At 48.2% G+C, this 22,413-nt stretch overlaps 5 protein-coding genes across 9 annotated transcripts in view; all 5 read left to right on the forward strand.

The window, feature by feature from the left end:
- Nucleotides 1–22,413, forward strand: part of LOC120443744 (protein prickle) — a 60,750-nt gene that overhangs the window by 24,336 nt on the left and 14,001 nt on the right. Inside the window, exons 1-2 of one of the 5 annotated variants that reach the window (XM_039623001.2) lie at nucleotides 12,545–12,873; nucleotides 17,971–19,330. The exons of 2 other annotated variants lie outside the window; for them this stretch is intronic. In XM_039623001.2, the coding sequence (XP_039478935.1) occupies nucleotides 18,276–19,330 (1,055 nt within the window). In that variant the 5' untranslated portion in view covers nucleotides 12,545–12,873; nucleotides 17,971–18,275. Of the gene's footprint in view, nucleotides 1–12,544; nucleotides 12,874–17,886; nucleotides 19,331–22,413 lie in introns of those variants that run through there. 2 more of the 5 variants (XM_039623003.2, XM_039623004.2) reach the window with 2 other exon arrangements.
- Nucleotides 1,241–3,708, forward strand: LOC120443747. The gene is made up of 2 exons (XM_039623009.2): nucleotides 1,241–2,439; nucleotides 2,580–3,708. Exons 1-2 carry the CDS (start codon nucleotides 1,333–1,335, stop codon nucleotides 3,591–3,593), a joined length of 2,121 nt encoding a protein of 706 aa, XP_039478943.1. The 5' UTR covers nucleotides 1,241–1,332; the 3' UTR covers nucleotides 3,594–3,708.
- LOC120443745 lies at nucleotides 3,807–6,292 on the forward strand. Its single transcript, XM_039623007.2, has one exon. The coding sequence runs from the start codon at nucleotides 3,868–3,870 to the stop codon at nucleotides 6,109–6,111; it is 2,244 nt and encodes a 747-aa protein (XP_039478941.1). The 5' UTR covers nucleotides 3,807–3,867; the 3' UTR covers nucleotides 6,112–6,292.
- Nucleotides 6,643–8,319, forward strand: LOC120443748. The gene has a single exon (XM_039623010.2). It carries the CDS (start codon nucleotides 6,691–6,693, stop codon nucleotides 8,317–8,319), a length of 1,629 nt encoding a protein of 542 aa, XP_039478944.1. The 5' UTR covers nucleotides 6,643–6,690.
- On the forward strand, nucleotides 8,399–10,657 carry LOC120443746. Its single transcript, XM_039623008.2, has one exon. It carries the CDS (start codon nucleotides 8,399–8,401, stop codon nucleotides 10,520–10,522), a length of 2,124 nt encoding a protein of 707 aa, XP_039478942.1. The 3' UTR covers nucleotides 10,523–10,657.

A 22,413-nucleotide genomic window follows, 5' to 3' on the forward strand; every position in this document is an offset into this window, starting at 1 on the left:
TTGCTGTTGCTGTTGCAGCACGCTGTTTACTGTTGCTGGCTGCCTGTTGCTGGCTGGTAAATAATAAATGCGTTGCTCGGGAGAATGCGAGATGGGAAATCAAAATGCAAACGCTGCGAGATTTTTTGCTGGATGCACTTGAAGCGGCAATAACAATGTCCCCCGTTTCGGCATGGCTTCGTTTTGTTTTTCTCTGCCGGGCCGTTAAGTGCAAATGCTGCACGGCATTGTTGCAAGTACGAGTATCTTTTGCACGTTCTCAATATGCATTTCTGTATTACAATATGTTGATTGCATTTCACCGGCACGTAGACGGAACACATGCACTCCACGGCTTCCAGCCGCCATAATAATGATGAGTATCGAAATTGCCAACAATGCAGTACATTTCCGTAGCTCCGGGCCCCACTACCCACTGCCTCTTCCACTATCAGTCCCTACTCGGCTTCCTTTTCTGCGGTCTGGTCGCTTTTGTTCTGGCCAGGATCCCTCCCTTAGCGGTTCGGGCCAAATTACTTTATACTTCTGTGCGGTTCGTTGCCAGGGTAATTGATATAGCTTTGCTTCGCACGGCTGTTTTTCCCCTTTGTTAAGCAGAAAGTTTGTTCTTCGTATGAAAAGCCACCAGTCGAGAAACTTCATTTCACTTCTTCTTCCCGAAGGCGGGGTAAATCCCTGAATACAACAAGCCGCCCCAAAGAGCCGCTTCCGACCTACTGCCAAACGGCAGATGACATAATTAATGAGCCTTTGAACCGTCCATAAATGCGGAATAGTTCATATTCAGTTATTGCGTACGATGCACATGACCTGTGTATAAATCAATTTAATATTTCTCTTCTTTCCGTTTCAGGTAAGTTGATATACGACAGCCAGGCGACTCCTTTCTCTTCGTTGGCCGTGTCAGTCACAATGGCAACATCAACATCAACAACAACTTACAGAAACTTTTTGAATTGTGTGAAGGCGGCACGTCAATGTCATTGGGACTTAAGGTAAAAGGCGAAGGAAATTCAAATGGGGAACCCCAATTGGAAGCCGGGCCAACTGCTTGAGCGAAAATTACGATGACTTGTCACACGAGCCAGGTTTTTCTATTAGCTTTTTGGAATTTTTCGATGGGGATTGTTAGCAAATTAACACAACAGGCAGGCTCATAAATTGCAATTTACTTGGAAATAACTATAACTTAAACTTCAACGGTTTCAAATCAGGCTGAACTAAGCGTGTTCTGCCAAAAAAAGGAGTTTTATTTACATATATGTCACCTTTACACAGCTGTATCATACATTAAGCCAAGCGCATCGAGTCCAAACATAACATATAACAAAAATGAGGCCCACGCAGCACTCCGTCATAAACTCCGTGGGCAAGAAGATTGGGAGCCTATCGATCAACGGTTCGCACTCCAACAAACAGAACTTCATGGACATGGAACAAGAGGAACAGCAGCCTGAGCATATGTTCTTGGCCACCCAGACCGTGGAGGACATTCTCAATGAGGTCCTGTGCATGCAGAACTTCCAGCAAAAACCGTCAGACAGCATCCTAGATCAGTTCTGCCGGTCGGAGAAGTCCAGGGACCTGCCGCTGGACGAGGATTTGGACATGGACCCGCGACTGCGCAGCTGGAACCGCGTCCTGGAGGAGCGAAGGCGACTGCAGGATCGGATCGCGCGGCAGACGGGAAAGCGGGCCGAGGACGTGCTCTTCAACCGCTCGGCAACCATCGACGAGGCCAACAAGCGGATGATCCTGCGCGTCCTTGACACCGCAGACCGGTCGCGTCCTCTTGCTCGCCTCAAGGACAACGTTACCCTGAGCTCGCTGAAGCCGCGCTGTGATCCCCATCTGTGCCGCGAGATTAAGGCGCTGTACGCCGTGAAGCCGCAGTTGCAGGAGGTGGAGTTCGTTGGCCTACCGCAGGTCACCCAAAAGGAGCTGGCTGCCACCCGCCTGACACCCAACGAGATCGAGAGCCAGTGGCAGCGCTCCCAGGTCCTGAGCGAACGTCTTGAGGACAAGAAACACTCCATTCGACAGGTGCTTGACTTTGCGCCCGACCTGAAGGGACTGCAGGTAACGCCGGCATTGGTGGGCTCATCCACGAAGACTCTGCCAATCATCAAAGTCGACGACACTTCCTTGTCTAAAATCTCCGGGAACTCCACTCCGGAAGAGGAGGAGGATTCGGAGTCGGATCTGCTGTCCATAGAGGGGGAGGAGAGCGATGGCGATCCGGAGCCGGCACTCGAGGAAATAACAAAGGGAATTGTCGAGAGTCTGGACATGGATGACGCCAAGGACATACACGGTCTGATGATCAACGGCGTGCTCATTGATTACCGCAATCCTGTCGGCGCCATAAGCAAAAGCATCAGCATGCTGCTCCAATGTGAACCATATGAGCGCGTGGTGAAGATGCTATTGGACATTCAGGTAATCTGGGGTCAAACTGGGGTCCGTTTTTCGAGACCTCCATCTTCTTTAGCTGGTCATCCTGTACCCTTTCTGCTTTCGGCTTTAGTAAATAATAGTGCAAGGATAATAGTGCTCGCTAACATAATGACTTCCTGCAGAATCTGAGTCCGAAGCTGGTGCACGTCTTTTGGCTGAGCAAGAACCGCTTGCGCTCCGACCGGCTGCCCTTGAACTCCGAGCTGGTATTCGACCGCAGCGAGTTCATACTGGAGCCGCAGGGTCGCCGCCTCATCCGGGTGATGTTTCAGCCGAAGAAGGTGGGCCTGTACACGCAGCGATGGCACGTGAACTTCCAAAAGTCGCCCTTCTGTGGCACCCGTCGGCTGGACGTCGTTCTCCAGGGTCAGTGCACCATGCCCACTCCGTTCCAGAGACGTCTCGAGGGTCACAGACAGGTGCCCCTAGATAAGCAGCAACAATTGCAGGCCCAGGGCCTCCTCCAAATGCAGGCCAGCTTGGCGCCCATTATCGAGAATCCGCGACCATTGTGTCCCTACCAAAGACCCCTTGACGAACGCGAGGTCTTCAATGCCCAGAACTTCTCCTATCGATGCCAGCGATACGAGGATCTGGAGGCGCTTAAGGACTTGTATCAACTGGCCAAGAAGCCACGCGACAGACCTTGGGATTTGAGCATCGAGACCCTGCGTCGTTTTATTGGCAAGCAGGAGAGTCGTCTTCTGCGCGAGAATCTCCACAACCAACTGATCGCCTTGCTCCAGCCGATGAAGTGCAACAGGTGCTCATCCTATGCCTTCCTGGAGCACAACACGGAGCGGGATAGATCTCGCTTCATCTACGTGCGCGGCACCATCAGCAGCACCATCGACGAATGGGAAGCAATGGCTTCTGGCCTGGATGAACAGTTCTTCAAGCTGGAGCTCCTTCGCTATCTGGGCGAGAGTGCTTCTATTCCGATCGCCGCCGAACTAACCCAGAAGAACCGCCAGCAGGCTCCAGATGAAAACGACGAACTTCAGATCGTGGAGAAGGTTTCGAAGAGAGTCAAGGCGAGCAAGTACCTCAAGGACTCCCTCTACATGCACACCTACAGTCTGCTATGTGATGCTGTCGAGGTCATCGTCTCCGTAATCGAGAGCACCGCCGACTAGCAATCATACCACTGATAGTACCGATCGATATAACCTTTCCAAGTTTTGGTTATCTATTTTTTAAGTGGCAACACCCAATTAAAAGAAAAAAAAATCTACCTAATCTACTCCCCAACGCACTTGATTTTGATTACAGCGAGTGGGAATATGATTATACAGCTAGCTTGGAATTAAGTCTTTTCCATTCGAGTCAGGGTTCCATATACCGTATGTCAATATATATTTTATTACTATTCAAGTTAACTCGAACCCCAAACTCGAAGCCGCTTAAAAAATGGAGAACATAGTAGAGAAAAAGCGGCAGACGGTGAAGTCTCCTCTGGCCCTTGAGTGCCAAACGTTCAACATGACGGAATCCACGCTTACCCCCAAAACCAACGAGTCTGAAAACTTTTCGAAATTTACACTGGCCAACATGGTGTCGCTACCATCCTCCCTGACCGAACCCACGACCCGTTGGAATGCGCAGGCCCAGCTGAATGCCGCCTCGCCCATGGGCAAGTACACGGAGCGCATGGTGGAGGACATTCTGTCCGAGATTTTCAAGGAGCGACGGGGGGACTATCCGGAGACCTCGTCCTCCTGTCACGCGGCTGATATGGCGTGGTCATTTGATGAGCGGGAACCGCACGTGGACAAGCGCCTGCGGTACTGGAAGGAGGTGCTTCACCAGCGCAAGAAGATGCAGCAGCGCGTCCAGCGGGAAACGGGCAAGCTGGCCAGTGAAGTGCTCTTCAACCGCCGCTCCACGCTGGACAACCGGGAGGGGCAGACGGTGAAGCAGGTGCTGGACTACGCGGAACGCATGAAGTGCGAGCGTCTGATGAGCGCGCCCATTTCCAAGCTGGCAGACCAAGTGGATCCCTGCACGTGCCAAGTGATTCCCGGCCTGGAGGCCACGACACCGAAGGCAGAAAGGGTGGGCTACAAGGATGTAGAGGTCATTGGCTTGCCTGGGGTCTGCCAAAGGGAGCTCTTGGGCAAAGAGGCCTTGCATCAAATCCCGCCACCTGGCTGGCTGCAATCGGAGTTCCTGGACAAACGGCTGGAGCAACGCTTTCCCGACATCCAGAACGTTGTGCAGTTCTTTCCCGATGTGGACGCCCTGCAGGTGGAGGGCACTGCCATCAGCAAGCTCAAGCGATCACCAAAGCCGGTCCTAGTGGATGTGGATTCCATGCACACGGTGACCCAAAGTGACAGCTCGCCGATCTGCTCCGAGGAGTGCGTCTGCGAGTCGTGTGGCGAAACGGAGGAGAAATCGTCAGGAGCCCCACCGCCCATTCCTGATGTGGGATTACGGGTTAATGGTGTGAACTACATTCCGTGCGAGGAAGGTGGCGGCGGATTAAAGGACTGCTACGAAATCGTTGCCCGGTTCTCCTGCGATCCGTTCCGGCGTCGCTTTAAGCGCGTTCTGCAGCTGACCAACATTGGCAAGCAGTCGCTCTCCTTCTCCTGGAAACAGAGCACCTACTACTACAACAGGGGATCCCTGTTGCTGGCCCAGGACAACGAGTTTCACTTCGATCTGGAGGGCTTCAGGCTTTCGCACGGGGAGACTCGAAATGTGGCGGTGCTCTACCAGCCCCGAAAAGTGGCGATGGCGGTGGAGTTGTGGCTGCTTCAGGTGGAGCCGCGCATCTTTTGCGGTCGCCAGGAGTCCCTACTGCTCCGCCTCTACGGACGCTGTACTCCGCCAGCGGACTACATGGCCAAACTACTCGAGTGCCAGTGCGTCTGCATCTGCAAGTCGGATGCAGTGGCCATTGATAAGCTGACCACCCACTTGGGCGCCCTAGCTCCCATGGTGGTGCCTCCTCCGGCTTGCTGCCCTTATGAGCGTCCGCTGGACGACCGGCAGGCGTTCAACGCCCTAAATCCGGGCTATAGTTGTGCCCGCTTTGATGACCTGGAGGTGCTTCGTGCGTTCCATCAGCGCCTAAAGAAGCCGCGGGAGCCGCTCTGGGACCTGCGCCTGTCAACGATCAAGGACTACATAATGCGGACCAAGGGATTGCTGGAGCGAGAGTCGATATTTTCCGAATTTAACAAACTCCTAGCTCCTCTGCTAGGCGGCGTATCATCGAATGCCAAGTCTACCAAGCAGGATGAGCAAAAACAGCGGTCGAGGTTCATATATGTGCGCGGTGTAATCTGCAATGGAATCGCCGAGTGGGAGGACCTCATGTTCAACGTGGAAGACTCATTTTTCAAGCCAGAGCTACAGCGGTACTACCACAGCTTGTTGGGAGACTCCGAAGAGGGTGATGAGGAGAAATACGGAGAAGAACCAGAGCAGCCAAAGCCAATGACACCCATCGACATGGAGAAACTAATGGAAATTTTGGGCGAAACGCAGTTGGACGAGAAGAAGATCCGGACGGCGGTGATCCGCAAATTGTATCGGTCAAAATATTTCCGGGACGCGCTGTACATCCAAACTTACTCACATCTGTGCAACATGTCAGAGGACATTGTGTCCGTCATAGAGAGTACAGAAATAGTACCTACCTAGGGAGAACTATAAGCCGCATGCTGTTTTAAAATAATCCTGCACAAATCATTTGTTTTCACATTACATGATGTATTTATGAAAGGTATATTCACTGCTAGAGAAAATCAAGAGAGTAACAGGAAACGATTTAGACCTAAGTATATTCTTGATCAGAATCACTGATTCCGACAGATTTTTATTATGGCCTACTTGCCATTTATTCTTCCTTCAACACCACAATTTAACTAATTTTGTTTTGCTCATCGATATCGAACTATCGACAAACTTTTAGATATGTATCGCGTATCGAGTAGTCGATACCTATCATTTTTCTTTTTCGTCAAAAAAGTATGTCATGAAGTTTAGCCAGTTTAGTTTTTTTAGAACGGCATCTGTATAATACCAGTTGCCAAGATCTCGATAATGATACGGCTATGGATCCTTTGGATTATTGATTCCGATCGATAACTGATATGCTTCATGGGGACCATTCCTTCTTAGGGTTCTTAAACTGTTCTGGTGAGCAGGCTCTAGAGCTTTAAGTCAAAACATTCACGTAAATGCTTACAATTTACACCTTTAAATCGAATAAAATTATAAATGCGTTCAAGCCAGAAAAATGTGCTAACCGAGGAGGACACATCCGACACATCCATTCACCCAGATGGCTTAGCCAATGACCTTATAAAAGGGATTTTCAACAATTATTCTGAACGAGGACTTCACCATGAGTCATCCTTCAGTGTGTCCTCCGGTTCTTTGCCGAATCGCAAGAGTAAAATCGATAGTCGTCTAGATTACTGGAAGAACATGCTCATTCAACGACGTGCCTTGCAAAAGAGACTACGCAGCCAATTGGGCAGGACTCCGGAGCTTATGATCCAAAATCACCAGAGAAAAGTAGTGAGACGCTCGATAGGGGACTGCTTGGAGACCGTAGGACTGCCCAGCTATTCAGCTGCTGAAATGTTGGGGTGTGATCAGCTAATAAAAGAGGATGTGGATACTATGCCAGAGCCAGCACCACAAATCCGTAGTTTGGAGGTGGTGGGCAAGAAGTGCAAGGAGTGTCAGGAGGTTCTGGGTCATAACATAAAGGTGTCCAATCGTTCAGAGGCTTCTTTAGGCGCCAGTGGCGCAGTCGAGGTGACCCAATCTGCAGGGACGATCCAGCAGGCGGTTAGCGGACCAGGCGTTCGCATTAATGGCATCAATTTCTGGCCACATAATCCAGAGTTCTCGCCCACCATTGACCGAACCTTTGCCAGTCAACCCTTTCAACGATACCTGCGCCCCATTATACGCATCGAAAACATTGGACACCGAGAGCTGCGCCTTTATTGGAAGAAGGTCAACTTCTTCTCGAACAACAATACTCTTATGGAAGCCGATCTTGATGACTTCCTTTTCGATGTGGCCCCATTTGTGCTTCTACCGGGCGAGATCCGAGATGTTACGGTTCTCTATCAGCCGCGCCACGTGGCCATTGTGAAGCAGCGCTGGCTGCTATTGACCAGTCCACGCATCTTCTTCTGTCGTCCCTCTGGTTTCACATTGAACTTGAACGGTCGCTGCACTCCGCCCAAAGAATACTTGGACCGCCTGAAACTGGAGAAGCTTCAGGTGATGTCCTATGAGGCGCGGGTGCATCTGCAGCAGCGGACATTGACCCTCTGTCCATATGAACGGCACCTGGAGGAGCGCGAGGCATTCAACTGCCGCAACAGAAGCTTCCAGTGCCCAACTCACGAAGATTTTGCGCGCCTCATGGCGTTCTACAAGCGGGTGAGGCCTGGAAATTCAGGTACTTCCTCCTGGGACTACAGTGTGCACTCGCTAATCCACCTGGTGTGTAATAGTCGGGACATACGGCAGCGCATTGCACACTTTTCGGAACTGACCAACTTGCTAGACGGCTGGCGAAGAACATCTACAGTGCCACTGAATAGAGCGGACTCAGTTAATAGGCTGTGGGAACGCGATCACTCAAAAATGATTTATGTGCGTGGAATACTGGGTAGTGTACTGGAAGAATGGGAGCAAAAGGTGCATCTCCTTGGAGTGAGAGTCGCCAACCGAGATACTACGAGTAGTACCAGCTTGCAGGTGGCCAATAAGATTCCACGTTCCAAGTTATTCATAGACTCAATCTGTATCCAGTTGTACGCATTGATGTGCAGCGCGGTGGAGGATATTGCGTCGGTGATCGAAAGCACAGCTCAGATTTAGTGGCTTTCGAGCAGACTCTATACACATCAAAGCACCCAAACACATCACACTTGAAAAAAAAAAATAAAAAAAAATAAAAATGAATAAGAGAAACGAACTTGGACTAGGGCCCGGCTCCAGGCACCGCTCGTGGTTGCAGTCCTTCATCAGGGAGGAACCCGATTCCCAGAAGAACGAGATGGAAATAAAGTCAGACTCCACAACCCTCAAGTTCCGTAAGCACAACCAGCTGAAGGCGGTTTCCGAACGGGATGGCAAGCAGGTAGTGGAGGAGATTATCCAGGACATGTTCGACAAGAAGCGGGGTACCATCACACTGTCTGAATCGGACAGTTCGCTGCAGGAGGATATGCGAGAATCCCTGAGCATGGACCCTCGCCTGAAGCTGTGGTATAGCACGCTCCAGAACCGTGCGGCCGTGCAGGCGAAGATCCAGAGGAAGCTCGGCCGCCGTCCCGACGAAATGCTCATCAACGTCGGCAGCACTGTAGCTCCCAGGGATCGGGGTAACGTGGAGCGGCTGCTCGACCTTGCCGGCCGCATAAATCCCACCAGCTTGTTCCAAAAGAAACCTGCCACTCTTCGCGCCTTGTTTACCAGCCAATGCCAACTTCTACCCGAGCTGCAGGAGACGCTTCCACGTGCCGAGCAGTCCGGTCGGGCGGAGCTGGAGATCACTGGCCTAACCCGTGCCACCAAACAGGAGATCCTGGGCAGGGCGTACCAGCGGCCCGAGATGCCCACCCCGTGGCAGAAGTCACGCGTGCTGGAGAATCGTATCGAGAACAAGAGCAGCGACATCAGGCGCGTCATCTCGTTCTTCCCGAATCTGGACAGACTGGAGGTGGTGGGTGGCTCCGTGCAGCAGGAGTTCACCAACGGAGAACTTAGTCGGCTCGAGCGGGTGTCTTGTGACTCTATTTTCACCGTGAGCGGCACTTCTCAGTTAATGGCCGACGAGGAGGAAAAAGGTGAGGAACACCACAAGGCAGATCCTGACCCGGCAAAAAATCAGGAATCTGTCGTTTCCCGTGCAGCCGTTATCATCAACGGTACGCTGTATGTGAACTCAGGAAAGCGCATCCTTTTGCCGGAGATCGCGAACGTTTTTTTCGAGTGCCACCCGTTCCAGAACGTGGTCAAGGAGGTGGCGCGCGTGGAGAACGTCGGTGGCCAGGTGCTCACCTGCCAGTGGGCGACTGTGGACTGCAAGCGTGCCCCCAAAAGCCCTGCCCAGTGCCAGATCTTCCTAATGTCGCAGGCCAGCTTCACCGTTTTCCCAGGTGAGGTGCACGTGTGCCGAGCGCTCTACCGACCACGTGGATGCTACCTGCTGAAGCAGCGATATGAGCTCCGCATTTTCCCCAACGTAATCGGCTCCGTGCGCGGTATTTTCTTGGTCCGTCTAACGGGACGCTGCATCCCGGCTCCGGAGTACACGGCCAAGCTTCGGCGGCACCAGCAACTGCTTACGGACAAGTCCAAGAAGAAAATGGCCAATGACCTGAACAAGTACCAGGCGTCCATAGTGCCCCTCTTGCATCCGCCCGAAGTAATGTGTCCTTATGAGCGGGTGTTGGACGAAAGGGAGGTGTTTAATGTAGAGAATCCTGGATACAGGTGCGTGCGGTTTGACGACCTTGAGACATTGAAATCACTATACGAAACTCTTAAGAAACCAAGGGAGCCCCCTTGGGATCTGCGACTGGAGACGGTTCGTAGGGTAATCCTGCGGTTCCCGGACTCCAATAAACGAAAGTTGTACTTCGCAAAACTAGTCAAAGTTCAAGAGGAACTAAAGCTGTGCAGAGGCAGTGATTTCCCTACGCATTTCAGTCAGCATAACGAGAGGATTCGTTCCAAGTTCATCTATGTGAAGGGGTGTATAGGCAATGGCATCCAGGAGTGGGAGGAGATGATGGCATCGATGGAACTGAGTGCCTTCAGGCTGGAGATAAGTCACTTTCGGCAACAAGAAGAAAATGGGAAGACCCCATTAGATGGGGCCGATTATGGTGGCAAAGGATCGGAGGAAAAGCCATGGATGCAGCAGCTGCGTAAGGAGAACCCCTATCAGTATCTCCTGAAAAAATTACGATCGCGGAAAGCATACAGGGACAGCCTCTACGTTCAGACATACTCGCACCTTTGTGACATGGCCGAAAACGTGGTTTCCGTTATCGAAAGCACTAAGAACGCCTAAAGTAAACTGCTTTTTGCAGTTCGGTTACATGTTTAACGTCCAAATTTAATACGGCTCAGAAATAGTAAGAAGTTGCCAAAAGTCTCGCAAAGAAATAAAGAAAAACTCCCCGGGGATGGTCTATTGGCTTGGAAATCTATTAGCAGTGCCGGGTGGGAAACTATTTCCCTGCCTGGGGACACACCTGTGCCCCCAATGTGGCGCCAACTTTTCCCATTACGATGGCCCCTTATGGGCCAACAAAATTGTCCATTTCAGGGGAGGAATGTGGGGCCCACACCCAACGCAACTTCTATAATGCTTAATGGCGCGCAAATGTTGGCCGGAAAAGTTTGGGGCTGACTTCGATTTCAGCTAGTTTGCATTGATTTGATGACACTTTGGGGCTCATTCGATTCCACTAATAAACGAACCACGTCCAGCCCCTTAACAGAGTTGGCGTGTCAAAAAGTTGTCTGCGCCTTGTTGGCTGCTCTTTTGACGTTGCCTTTTGGAAACGGTGTCTGATGAAATGTGGCAACGAACGAGGCCGTTATGCTTGCAAATATCCAAATTGATTTTTTGATAGCGTCAATGCTACTAAGCCTACTATAATCCCCATTCTTATACTCAGCTTGTAGAACACATTTATTTGGGTCCTCATTAGACTTAGCGATTGCCTGGTTTCAGGTAAGTCAATGCTAAGTATACGCATTGTAAGTCTTTGATGGCCGGCCCCTCGGGAGCTTCACACGCCGTCGATCCACAATGCAAAATGCCATTAATCATGCATCATTGGGGCATCGCAGGCTGTGCAGCAAAAAGCGGCACGCAGAAACGCATTGTTTCCGTTCACACTCAACTTGTAATTAGCCTGCGCTGAGATGCCACTAATGTGCGGCCTAATGATCTCCAGTCGGCGAGCAATGATGGTGACCAACTAACATGGTCAGCTGCAAATCAACCTTGAACTCGTCAGATGCACAACACGGTTGACACCGCACTTATTGTCACTTCAAGTCCAGATCGTACGATTGCTCGGAAATATTTTTGCTTTTATAAAAACCAGCACTAAAAAAGGGATTGGCCAAATCGTATTCTACTTTCATGTTGCATTCTAATTTTAAGGACCCTTTTGGTATCTTTATACCACTTACTTACAGAGCCAATGGGTAAACTAGAATCTTTGAAATGTATGTAACAGGTAGAAGGAAGTTTGATAGACTGAGCATAAAGATTCTAGAGACTTAGTCGCAGCTCAAAGTTTATTTAAATATCTATCTGTATGCCGATTTGCACTCCCACTAGCTGAGTAACGGGTATCTCATAGTCGAGAAACACGACTATAGCGTTCTCTCATGTTACTTTTAAATTATGGAATTCAGTTCAATATATATTTCTTCGTGTATATATTACATATATTAGTCAGCATTGCACACTCTACTGTGACCACAGTTACTTTAAAAGGCATTTATTGATAAAGCAACTTATTTTTGTTTTGAACAGCGCCACCATAATATTACGGTTCGATTTCCAACTACTACATGTTTACACCTTTAAAGAAGTATATTACGCAATTATTTATAAACAAGTGGTATTCTATGTAGAAACTAAGTTGTTTTATTTTTAAGCTAGGATTCTACAGAGATTCTTACACGCAAATCTACATACTTATATACATATGTAAATGACTCTGGAAATGCTTAGAAACGAAGCATACTTTTGGGATGGCAGTATGATCAAGGGTGCTTCAAACAAGTTTGGAGTTGCAGATGCGGGTTGCGTTGCAGCTTTCACATACATTCTTTATATAAATATTAACAATTTAAAGGACGAAATATGCAACCAAAAACTACTAGCTATTGTACTTTAGTTAACTACACGTGATAGGCATTGTATATTAAGCAGTTCGTTAAAAGAAGAATTAAGCAATCGTATGTACACCCTATCGAACACGATCCACAGGCAGGGATCAAACCACACAGAGATCCACAGGTTCCGCAGGTTCGATCAGTCTGAAAGCAGCGTCAGTTGCGAGCGGTTTACACTTGGCGACAGGTGCGGCTTTTCGTCGAGTAATCCGCCTGATCGATCGATCGATCGCGCGGTCTTCTGCGATGTCGATTTCGGTGCACGTTATCTTGCGCCAGATCTGTCATTTACCGTTTTCAGCCAGATCGGTGCAAAGTGCACAAAAACCACCATCGAATAGCTCCTGATTGAATTGGCAACAATCGATAATTTGTGACGTGAAGTGCAATCCATAATTTAGTGTGGTCCCTACCAGGGCAGGCTATATCCATCGGGCAGAGTGCTCCTTCGTGGGGCCAAGTGAGTTTGTGCAACCAACTATTCGCAAACGGCCAAGTGAGGTGTGATTTAAGCCATGTTTTCGCCTTCGTACCAAACCGATACCAGCGGATACTCCTTCCCCTGCTACAAACGCTTTCGTATTCAGATACAGATACAGCCGACAATAAAATAACATTAAAAATCAAATTAAAAAACTCGATGCCGATTGATATGCGAGGCACAGACTTCGAGCCGACTGCCCTAGCACAATATTTTTATGGCATTATCGAAGGTCGAGAATCTATTAGCCAAGGTGTGTTGCTGGTACTTGGCAAACGAAAGACTTGGGCAACGAACTTCGGACATAGCCAGCTCACCGGAATAATGGCTTTCATAAGCTTATGCACATTACACGTCAACTAAAGTGCTCAGCTTGATTTATTTAGATGCGTTAGGTTTTAATCGCCATTCGCAGCGCACTTTCACCAACTGGCTGCAGCCTCGCGGAATGAAGTCATAACCAAATAGGCTTACGACCTGCTCCAGCACATAAAACACGACTTGTCTAGCCATAAAAACACTTGCCAAAGCCCGAAAATAATTTGATTACCGCGCACTCCTCTTGGCTTTCTCCGCCGCTTGATCCAATTGCTTTTCGGTGGGCCACAGTGCAGATATATGTAGCTGAGGACCTGGGCAATCGAAGCAGCTGCCACCCACAGAAGTGCAATGAAACGGGCTTACATGGCGGCAATGTGTCAACAATGGCTTGTTAGCAATTGCTTTTCAGCCAAGTGTGTGAGTGTGTGAGTGTGTGGGCTTCGAACAGGGGTATGCAGCTGAAAACACCTTATTGACAAGAGACATTTGACTCGAACTGCACGTGTGTGTGGGCCGGGGTTGAAATTTATCTCCGATTTCTAATTGCCTGACATGCCAATTTAAATCTAAAGCTCACCGATAGCTCTCCGGCTCGGCCGCGGTTTATAGCCCGGCCAGGGTGGCCATAAAACGAACACTGCAATTCGCTCTGCTTTTGTATGGCCCGTCCGGTCCAACTTAATCAATTTTCGCACTACTGCTGGCTCGATTCCGGGCTTTATTGAGAAATTCTTCATAATTATGTAGCGTCGGCCGGCGGCGGTTTGAAATAAAACTGTGCTTTATGGCCGAGTTGCGGCAACTAGTTGGCTCAATTATGGCTCTGCTGCATCAACTTTCTCCCTCACTTTGGGCCAACTGCCACGGCTGCTTAACCCCAATCGACGCCTCTAACTGACTAACTAACTGGCGTGTTAATTTGTTGGTTAGTTTACTCCGCACGCAGCCATCTAGCCACACAATTGCCGGAGCATGAAGCCAAGATGCTCTGGCTATCGGAATCTTAGATACAAAGCAGCCAAAGAATCCCGCCTCGGAATAGATTGGCCACTTTACAGTTATCGTCTTGGTGTTGTTAGCATAACAAAGGTCCGAGTGGGTCAACAACCTAACCTTCGTTATGTCAATCTCGTCTGTTTTCCACTATTTGCATATTACACATGTCTCACGTCCATTTAAAGACGCAATTTACGAACCATTTCCCAGCTATTCATCATTGGCAAGCGAATTTCGGTCCGTATGCTTTAATTAGGCCGCGTTATGAGCTTTTAAGGCGGGAAGTCATTAATAAGTATTAAATCCGTCGATGGACGTATGCAAACGCCAATTCGAACTGTCATCCTGTCAGTTCGCGTTAGTTTCCCAACCATCTTCCAGGCAGATAAGAACGGGTTCCCCAGAAATTGGAGCAACGTTAGCTGGTCCGCTCGTTTCCTCTCACCCAAATTGTTGTTGTATTTGATTGTGTTTGACATTTAACACGAGTGCGCTGCAGATTAGACTTGCCACTACCGCCTACCGCCCACATGGTTTTCATTTTGGAGGCGTGTCGGCTCGATTTTCATTTCACTTCGTTTTCCGCGACCGGAGCCCCGTAGAGTCGAACGATTTTCAGGCTGGCTGCGATCGAGTTTTATGCGAGCGCAATAAAAATTCGAGAAGGAATTCCATTTCTGCTCAGAGCAATCAATTTCGATGGGGACAAAGGCCTTTAGCACCCCGCTCCACCGATAAGTCAGGCGTGAGATTATTATCCGAACCTCTGAAATATGAGGCCCAGACAATGGCTCATTAGATCGCTTGGCTTTCGCCCAAACTAGTTTGGCTGGCAGGCCTAAACTTTGTAATTATTACGGCATGGCCCAGCCGTAACTTCGAGAGGCTAAAATTATAGTTCGGCCGTAAATAGACAAACAAGTTAATCCATTAGCGAGTGAGACATCTCGCCTGACTGCCAAACAGAACCGGAAAGAACCCAACTCCCCATACCGCTATTAGGTGCATATATCTTATTGTTTATATTGTCTGCCTGGCGGGATTCGTATGGTAATTTCGGAAAATGTGCCAGCTGCATAGGAACATCAGACTGCATAATAAATTATGAAATTTTACAGTTGCCGCCGCGCTGAATGAGTTGTCACGTCTGCGGCTTTCTAAACCACTTAGGTAGGCAGCTATAAGTCCATAGATATGTCGGATTCTGTGCTGCTGAATGGGATTCTTGATAACTTGATAACACTATTTCAACCCGTTCAATAAAGACTTCTCGGGGAAATGCGGCTCAAGTGGGCGCAACACAACACACAAAACACAAAAGGTTGAGTGCTGCGGTGAACGGCTTAGCTGCGAGTTGGGAAAGTAAACCAAGACAAAGCAATTGACTTTTTAACCTGCATTTCTGTCTATTACACTCCGAGAAAAATCTACATAAATAGTCATAATATTAATTGCGCCAGACAGGCCATTTTCCACGCAGTTTCCCAGCCGCCGGCTATGAAAACTTGAACCCCGGCACCATAAAGCTACCATACTTGAGTTTATGCCGTATGCAAGGGGAAACAGCACTGGTCAACTGGGTAATTCCTAGTGGGGATTGATGACAGAGCCGCCAGCCACTCAAACTAAAGCAGAGTCGAATGGAGAATTGCAGTTAACAGCAGTGCAATGCTGAGGTGTGTGCAAACGCGCATACGCCCCGTTGGCCTAGTGCGATTTCAAGCAGCCGCTGCCAATGGGTCAGGCATTATCAGATATTAACGCCGGCAATTTGGCATCGGATAAATTACGCGACAGGCATCGATGGCGTCACTTACACATGTCGAACAACCGCCATCAATAAATACTAACGGGGCCTCGCGGCATCAACTCCACATCGACATCCAAAGTGCGCCACTCTATCTGGCATATGGCATCTTGGATCTGGGATCTACAGCTTTCCATCTTCTGCCTTGGACCAACCGCCGGAAGTCTTTGTTTGGGCATTCGCTGGCCGGGCGGCTCCAGTTTTTCTTATGATTATTGTGTGATCGCGTTTTAATCGCATCGGGGAAGAGCTCTTTGTGGCACATGTGAATCATGCGCAAGTGCCGCTTTTCCCATTCGAAGACCGGTTTTCCCCACTTACCCACTCATTGGGCTCTAATCACACCCGCTGTCTAACTGCAAATCTGGCCGGGATCGCGTGCTGCGGCCCCGACTTTGTTGCGGTTGGAAATCATCTTCAATTTCTGTGCTAGCCGGAAGCCAGTTGCTCCACTCGGGCGGCTATGATTGCGATTCTTTTTGTTTATAATTCAATTACAGTCCTCCTTCGTTCCGAGCCTAGAATTCTTCCGCGCAAATGTCGAGTCTTCTGGGTGGAATGTGTGCCTACGCTGCTTGCGATGCATGCAGAGAAAACGCTATAATTTCTCTATTTGGAATTAATTAATTCAAAAACTGATCTATTTATGGCACTCTAACATTAACTACCACTTATTAATTTAAAACTTTGAACATTCATCCTTTTTACATATTTTCGTTTGGATAAAGACGAATTAAAGAATTTTCTGCAAATAATCAAAGATCAAATTTGAAATTGAAATGTTGATTAAATCATTATATGGTTCGGAATATACTCAAAGTATTACATTGAGCTTCACTCGAATTCATCTTGAAATGACAGTTTTCGTTTGTCGGTAGTTTAGCATTGAAAATAGTTCCATTGACCGTTTAACATTAAATTGATTTGTCAATTCCAAACGGCTGTCATTCCGTTTTTAAGCTGTGGGCTTGTACCGTGATCTTTGATCTCGAACTCTTTGGTAATCTGATAAATATTGCCTCTGCTCGTGATTGGCAGCTCTTCCCTAACATTGATCTCATAAATATGAGCCGAGGCCCCGCTTTTTGTCGACTCCATTAAGGGGTCTGCGAGCACGAAGCTAAAAACAGCTTAATGCACTGTGGGATGCCTGGATACTCGCAGCTAGAGATAGAGATAGAGATAGAGATAGAGATAGAGACACAGATACAGATGGAAAGCACACACTCAGGATACATGTGGTACGTGGATGACGGTAAGCTGCAATTGCCGCCAAGGCATTTGGCTACCACTCAAGCAGCTGCGGCAGTCACCGCTGATGGTGATGATGATGAAGATGAAGATGAAGTTATTATTATCTGACAAGGGCATCGCCGCGATGGAAACTGCAGTGGCTCGCACTTAGCGGAGCTGTTTTCCACGTTTTCCACCGATACCTGCCTCTACGCCTCTACGTGTCTGCTGTCTTTATTAGAGGCGTAACCAATCGCCTCGATGCCTGATGCCTGATGGCCGATGCCTTATGGCTTATTCCCGATGCCAGGGTGTCCGTCCAATGGTCCAATGGCCATCACCATCACCATCTTCGCTTTTAGCCATTAGCAGTGGTAAGCGCGTTCGCTTCGCTATTTGCCTTACATCCAATCACTATTAAGGGCTCAGGCTGCCAATTCGCAGTGTCTACACAAATTTGATTAAGTTTCCTTCTGGGCAGGCGGCTTCCGTGTGCGGTTTGGGGAAAGTGTTATGTTAGTGCCAAGGCGGTTTTCATCTTGTTCGAAAGTAAATTATAGACAATCGATCACAAGACTGTGGGCTAGGTAATTGTCTAGCCTCCAATTTCCAGTCGAGAAAGTTGAGTTTTCCTCGGGCTGGGCATCTGTATCTGAATTAAATAACGTGTTATTAAACGGAAATATAAAACTAGGACAATGCGCCTATAAATGATATTTTTATAAAGCAATATAGATTAACTAATTCCTAATCAATGCAGTGACAGCACAAAATACACAACATTCCAAAAGCGAATGCCACAGAAATACTTCTAGAAATCTTATTAAACGAAAGAGTACAAAATTCTGAAAACTCCCCGCACAAAACACCAAATTTAAACAAAAAAAAAGTGTACAAAAAACTACAATCATGTAATTAAAATTCCACTTGAAAGTAAATTTACGACTAAGCTTTAAAACAAAAGCAACCAAAAAAGCAGCTACAAGAAAAGAATGACATTGCCGACAAGAAAAGACAACGAGAACTGAAAAATAATTACGGCCCAGAACAATAATAATAAGCAACATGAGCAGCCTGTCAACCAGAGGAGGAGGAGGAGGAGGAGCAGGAGGCTCCAGCGGAGGATCGGGGGAAGCAGATGATGCTGCCGCTGCTCCTGCTGTTGGACAGGCAACAGTAACGGCCACTGGCAACATGGAGCCGGCGATGGTGCCACGTACCGCCAATTTGCTGGCATGCAAACAATGGTGGCGCGTCTGCTTCTTGTACGGGGACCAGCAGAAATATTATCGACAGCTCTATAGCAAGGCGGCGGCCCAGCGGCTGGCGGACGCTAATCAGGAGCCCGACAATGCCCGCGATCGGGAGTACGACACCGTGGACTGCGATCTTATCGCCGGGCAATTAGATGCCGGCGAGGAAGCGGACGATGGCATCGATCTGGGCGATCACTTGGCGACCACGAAGGGAGCAGCGGTACCGGCGGGCCGTCCACTCTTCCCGCTCTCCTCCCCGCCGCGGCGCAGCAAGAAGCTCCTGAGATCCTTGCGAGCCCATGTGCGCGAGAAGAAGCTGCCGAAGAACGACACTGCGACGGCCAACGAGTCCAGCGAGGTGACCCAGCGGAATGCCAGGGTGACCGTACTCGACGACCCCTTTCTATTCGGCATCGACGCCGATCACCTGGGCGATCTCGTGGTGCGGGGCAAGCGGTACAGTCCACTGGACGTCGCGGAGCAGGAGGCCACGGCCCAGGTGCTGGAGATCATCGAGCAGGAGGAGGAGTCTTCGGAGCAGGAAGCTCCCAAGCCCGCCCTACCGCCCAAGCAAAAGCAGCAGCGTCCGGTGCCTCCATTGCCACCACCACCAGTGAACCGGGTCACCCAGGACCGAGGAGTGCAACCTGCAGCACCACAAGTGCCCCTGCAACCTCTGACCGCCGGCGATCTACAGTTTCTAAACTTGAGCCTGCGGCAGAGGAGTTTACCGCGCAGCATGAAGCCGTTTAAGGATGCCCACGATATCAGTTTCACTTTCAACGAACTGGACACGAGCGCCGCACCGGAAGTGGCCACAGGAGCCACAGGAGCCACAGGAGCCGCCCAGCAGGAGTCAAATGAGTGAGTAGCTATTTCCAGCCAGTCCATTTGTCAGATGCAATTTGGTCTGTTGGCCGCCCTTGGCAGCCGCCTTTTCTCCATGCTGCTGCTGACAATTTAAATGCATAAGTTTTGTTCCCGTGATTGATTACCAGAAGCCCCAAGTTCAGGACGAGCTGCGACAGCAACTTGTTGTGCAAGACGTTGCCGAGGCAGGAGTCAATGAACACACATTGCGTGTTCTGCGACCAACGCAAAATGCGACCGCAAAATGCACGCAACAAGCTACAGCCAGCAAAATCAGCTACTCCGGCAACTTGTTTTTGTCTTGACAGCCTGAAACCAAAACTGCGGGACAGTGGGACATGCCTTAAAAAATCAATTGAAAGAGAGAACTCTAAAGAAATTTCTACGTTAGTGTTAGAAGTGAGCTCATCCATGGCATTTATTGTAATATCAATTGCAAAACCTTATTGGTGTTCGCAAGGTACTTTCTCATATAACTATAATAACCTTATTGAACATATTGCGTTTCATCAGAAAATCTCAATTGGACCTTAAAATTCTATTCGTGCACACTGCCTTGCGAAATGAAAATTGGAATTAAGTTTATTTTTGCAAAATAAGACGTGCTGCTCTGACATATTGCTCTTTTATTGTAAACCTTTTTGAAAAATATAATACAGTTTTAAAGACGTAGAAATGTATGAGCTTTTAACCTATTCTGTACCTATTACCACCTACAAAATTCTTGAAAATAACTATACCTATAATAATACTACCTATAGCCACCTACAAAATTCTTTAAAATAATTCATTCCGCTGAAAAGGACGTGCTGTATTGCTCTTTTATTATAAATGTGTTTGAAAAATATAATAAAATTTTAAAGGCATATGAGCTATTAAAAACTCTGTACACCTTCTGTACCTATAACCACTTACAAAATTCTTCAACTTCTTTCCGCTGATAATGTATTTTCCATTCACTCTTAAACTACCGATGTTTTATTGCTTATCTCGCTAATATATATATATGGATATATAATGTATAGTAGTCAGAACAAGTTTTAGAGCCACTTTGCCCCAGTGTGTCTTGATCGCCAGTCTGCTTTCGTTGCGCTGTGTTGCACTCTGCTGCGGAGGGGAGGACCCCTTTTGCTCGTACGCATCACTCACTGCGGCGAAGGGGCTCTGGGTCTCCACTTACGCGGGCATACTCGGGTTACGCATACGACGCAGTGCCTCTGGGCCGGCGGCACAAACGACAACTGCCAAAGTGTGATTTACCAGGGGCCTTTGTGCGCCCCTCGCGGGTCCAGATCTTTCGGCAGATCGGTTGCAGCGGCTTATATAGTGTGCATAGTGAAATACGCTGGAAGCGGTGGAATAAGCGAGTGGAGCTAGCGCAATTTTAGAGCTCTGCTTTGGCGAGCTCCGCTTTCATGTCATGACTTTGCATAATGCCATGCAAATATCGGGCCCTGAGCCTAAGTTATTGTGTTTTGCGGATGGCAGGCACGCAGCTTATGAAATATGGTCGCGATTGTTTTCCCTCAGCCGCATGACATTTCCTCCTTTTCATTCTGCCAGGGAATGGGTATCTTACCTGTGGTGGTGGGTTGGAAAAACAATATTGGCATATATTTCCATGGACATTTAGGGCTCTGATTTAGTATGCAGCCTTTGGTAGCAAACAAAAGACTTAGGCAACGAACTTGCCCGACTTGGGAAACCGAGTTGGGGAAGAGGCACAACTCAATTAGTTGCTGGCCAAGCTCATCATGGCACTGCTGATGGCGATGGCGATGACGATGACGACGATCAACTTTGGCAACCACAAATTAGAGAGCAAAGCCAAGCTAGGGAGCTGCATTGCCAAACGGCCTGCTAACAGGAACCGCCAGCTATTCCAAGCGATCCAAAGCGATTCCAGCAAGAAGGCAATCAAAGCATAATTAATAATAATAACAGACGCCGTTTTGATGTGCCTCTGACACGGCTTCAACTCGATCTGTCTGCAATCCGGTAGCCACACGCGATTCTTCATTCTTCCATCTCGATTCTTGAATCTCGATTCTCGCCCAGAAGCTCAGAAGCCCAGAAGCCCAGCGGCTGCTATCGATGAGAGTCCCACCGCATTCGCATTAGTTTCCAGATCTATGCAAAACTGCGGATTTCGAATCGGGTTTCGCCTGGCCTTTTTAATTGCCTGGGCCCCAGAGCGCCTAATGAAGATATTAAAAAATTGCACTGCAATAATTTCCACGAATGTCTTCTGGTTTGTTCACATTCTGCGCTGGCAATTAACTTGTGTTCAGCTCGTGTCTAAGCATTCAATTCAATCTTGTCTGCCATCGAGTGCCGTATAAATCTTGCTAGCTTAACCGGGATCGGGATCCTCGTCACGGCCCTCGTCTCCGATTCCCATCAAGCCGGAATAGAGCTGGAACACATTACGACTTGTTTGGCAGTCGAAATAAGGAAGACGATCGGATGCGTTCGAAGAAATTCTCAAAATATGGTTTTACAGCCATCATTTCTTGAGCATATGTGGCCGTACTTATTACTTAGACCGTAGGCACAGGAAGCAGAAGATTTGATGGATTTGAGTTTTGTTTTAGTTCTCTATATAAGCTACAATAACCGTAGAAAGTGTCTAGAAAGTAAAAGCATCGTTGTATTATTAAAGGCACTTTAAAGATTACAAAAAATTCAATTACTTGACTGGAAAAAAATTGATTTCTGTACACATCAACTTTGAAATTCTGTGGTGATATGAGTAGTCATAATTTAAGTGGAACAAAAATAAAAGTATTATCATTTCGATGGGAAAAGGTATGGGTTCCTTTTAAATTTCAAAAACATTAAATTCGATTGAACTATAATTTTAAAATATTTTATAAGGTTCATTGGGCATTACATTGGACATAATTTTTTGCGAATAACTTTATAAGAGCTTCCTACTAAATATTTTGTGAGAACTCTCGATAAAGTTTTATTGTTTTATTTATTTACCAATCCATATGCTTGTGCATTTAGCTTCGCATCTGCGGCTTTGCCACACGGGCACCACCACAGTTGCAAGTCCTCGCAGCCCATCCATA

The sequence above is a fragment of the Drosophila santomea genome, chromosome 2L (assembly GCF_016746245.2).
Source record: "Drosophila santomea strain STO CAGO 1482 chromosome 2L, Prin_Dsan_1.1, whole genome shotgun sequence".
Classification (NCBI taxonomy): Eukaryota; Metazoa; Arthropoda; class Insecta; order Diptera; family Drosophilidae; genus Drosophila; species Drosophila santomea.

What these genes read in the sequence shown, in the direction of transcription:
- LOC120443747 (XM_039623009.2), top strand. Translation starts at nt 1,333, where the DNA reads ATGAGGCCCACGCAGCACTCCGTCATAAACTCCGTGGGCAAGAAGATT. An exon ending in AGATGCTATTGGACATTCAG is followed by an intron (nt 2,440 to 2,579) that starts GTAATCTGGGGT and finishes GACTTCCTGCAG; the next exon opens with AATCTGAGTCCGAAGCTGGT.
- LOC120443745 (XM_039623007.2), top strand. Translation starts at nt 3,868, where the DNA reads ATGGAGAACATAGTAGAGAAAAAGCGGCAGACGGTGAAGTCTCCTCTG.
- LOC120443748 (XM_039623010.2), top strand. Translation starts at nt 6,691, where the DNA reads ATGCGTTCAAGCCAGAAAAATGTGCTAACCGAGGAGGACACATCCGAC.
- LOC120443746 (XM_039623008.2), top strand. Translation starts at nt 8,399, where the DNA reads ATGAATAAGAGAAACGAACTTGGACTAGGGCCCGGCTCCAGGCACCGC.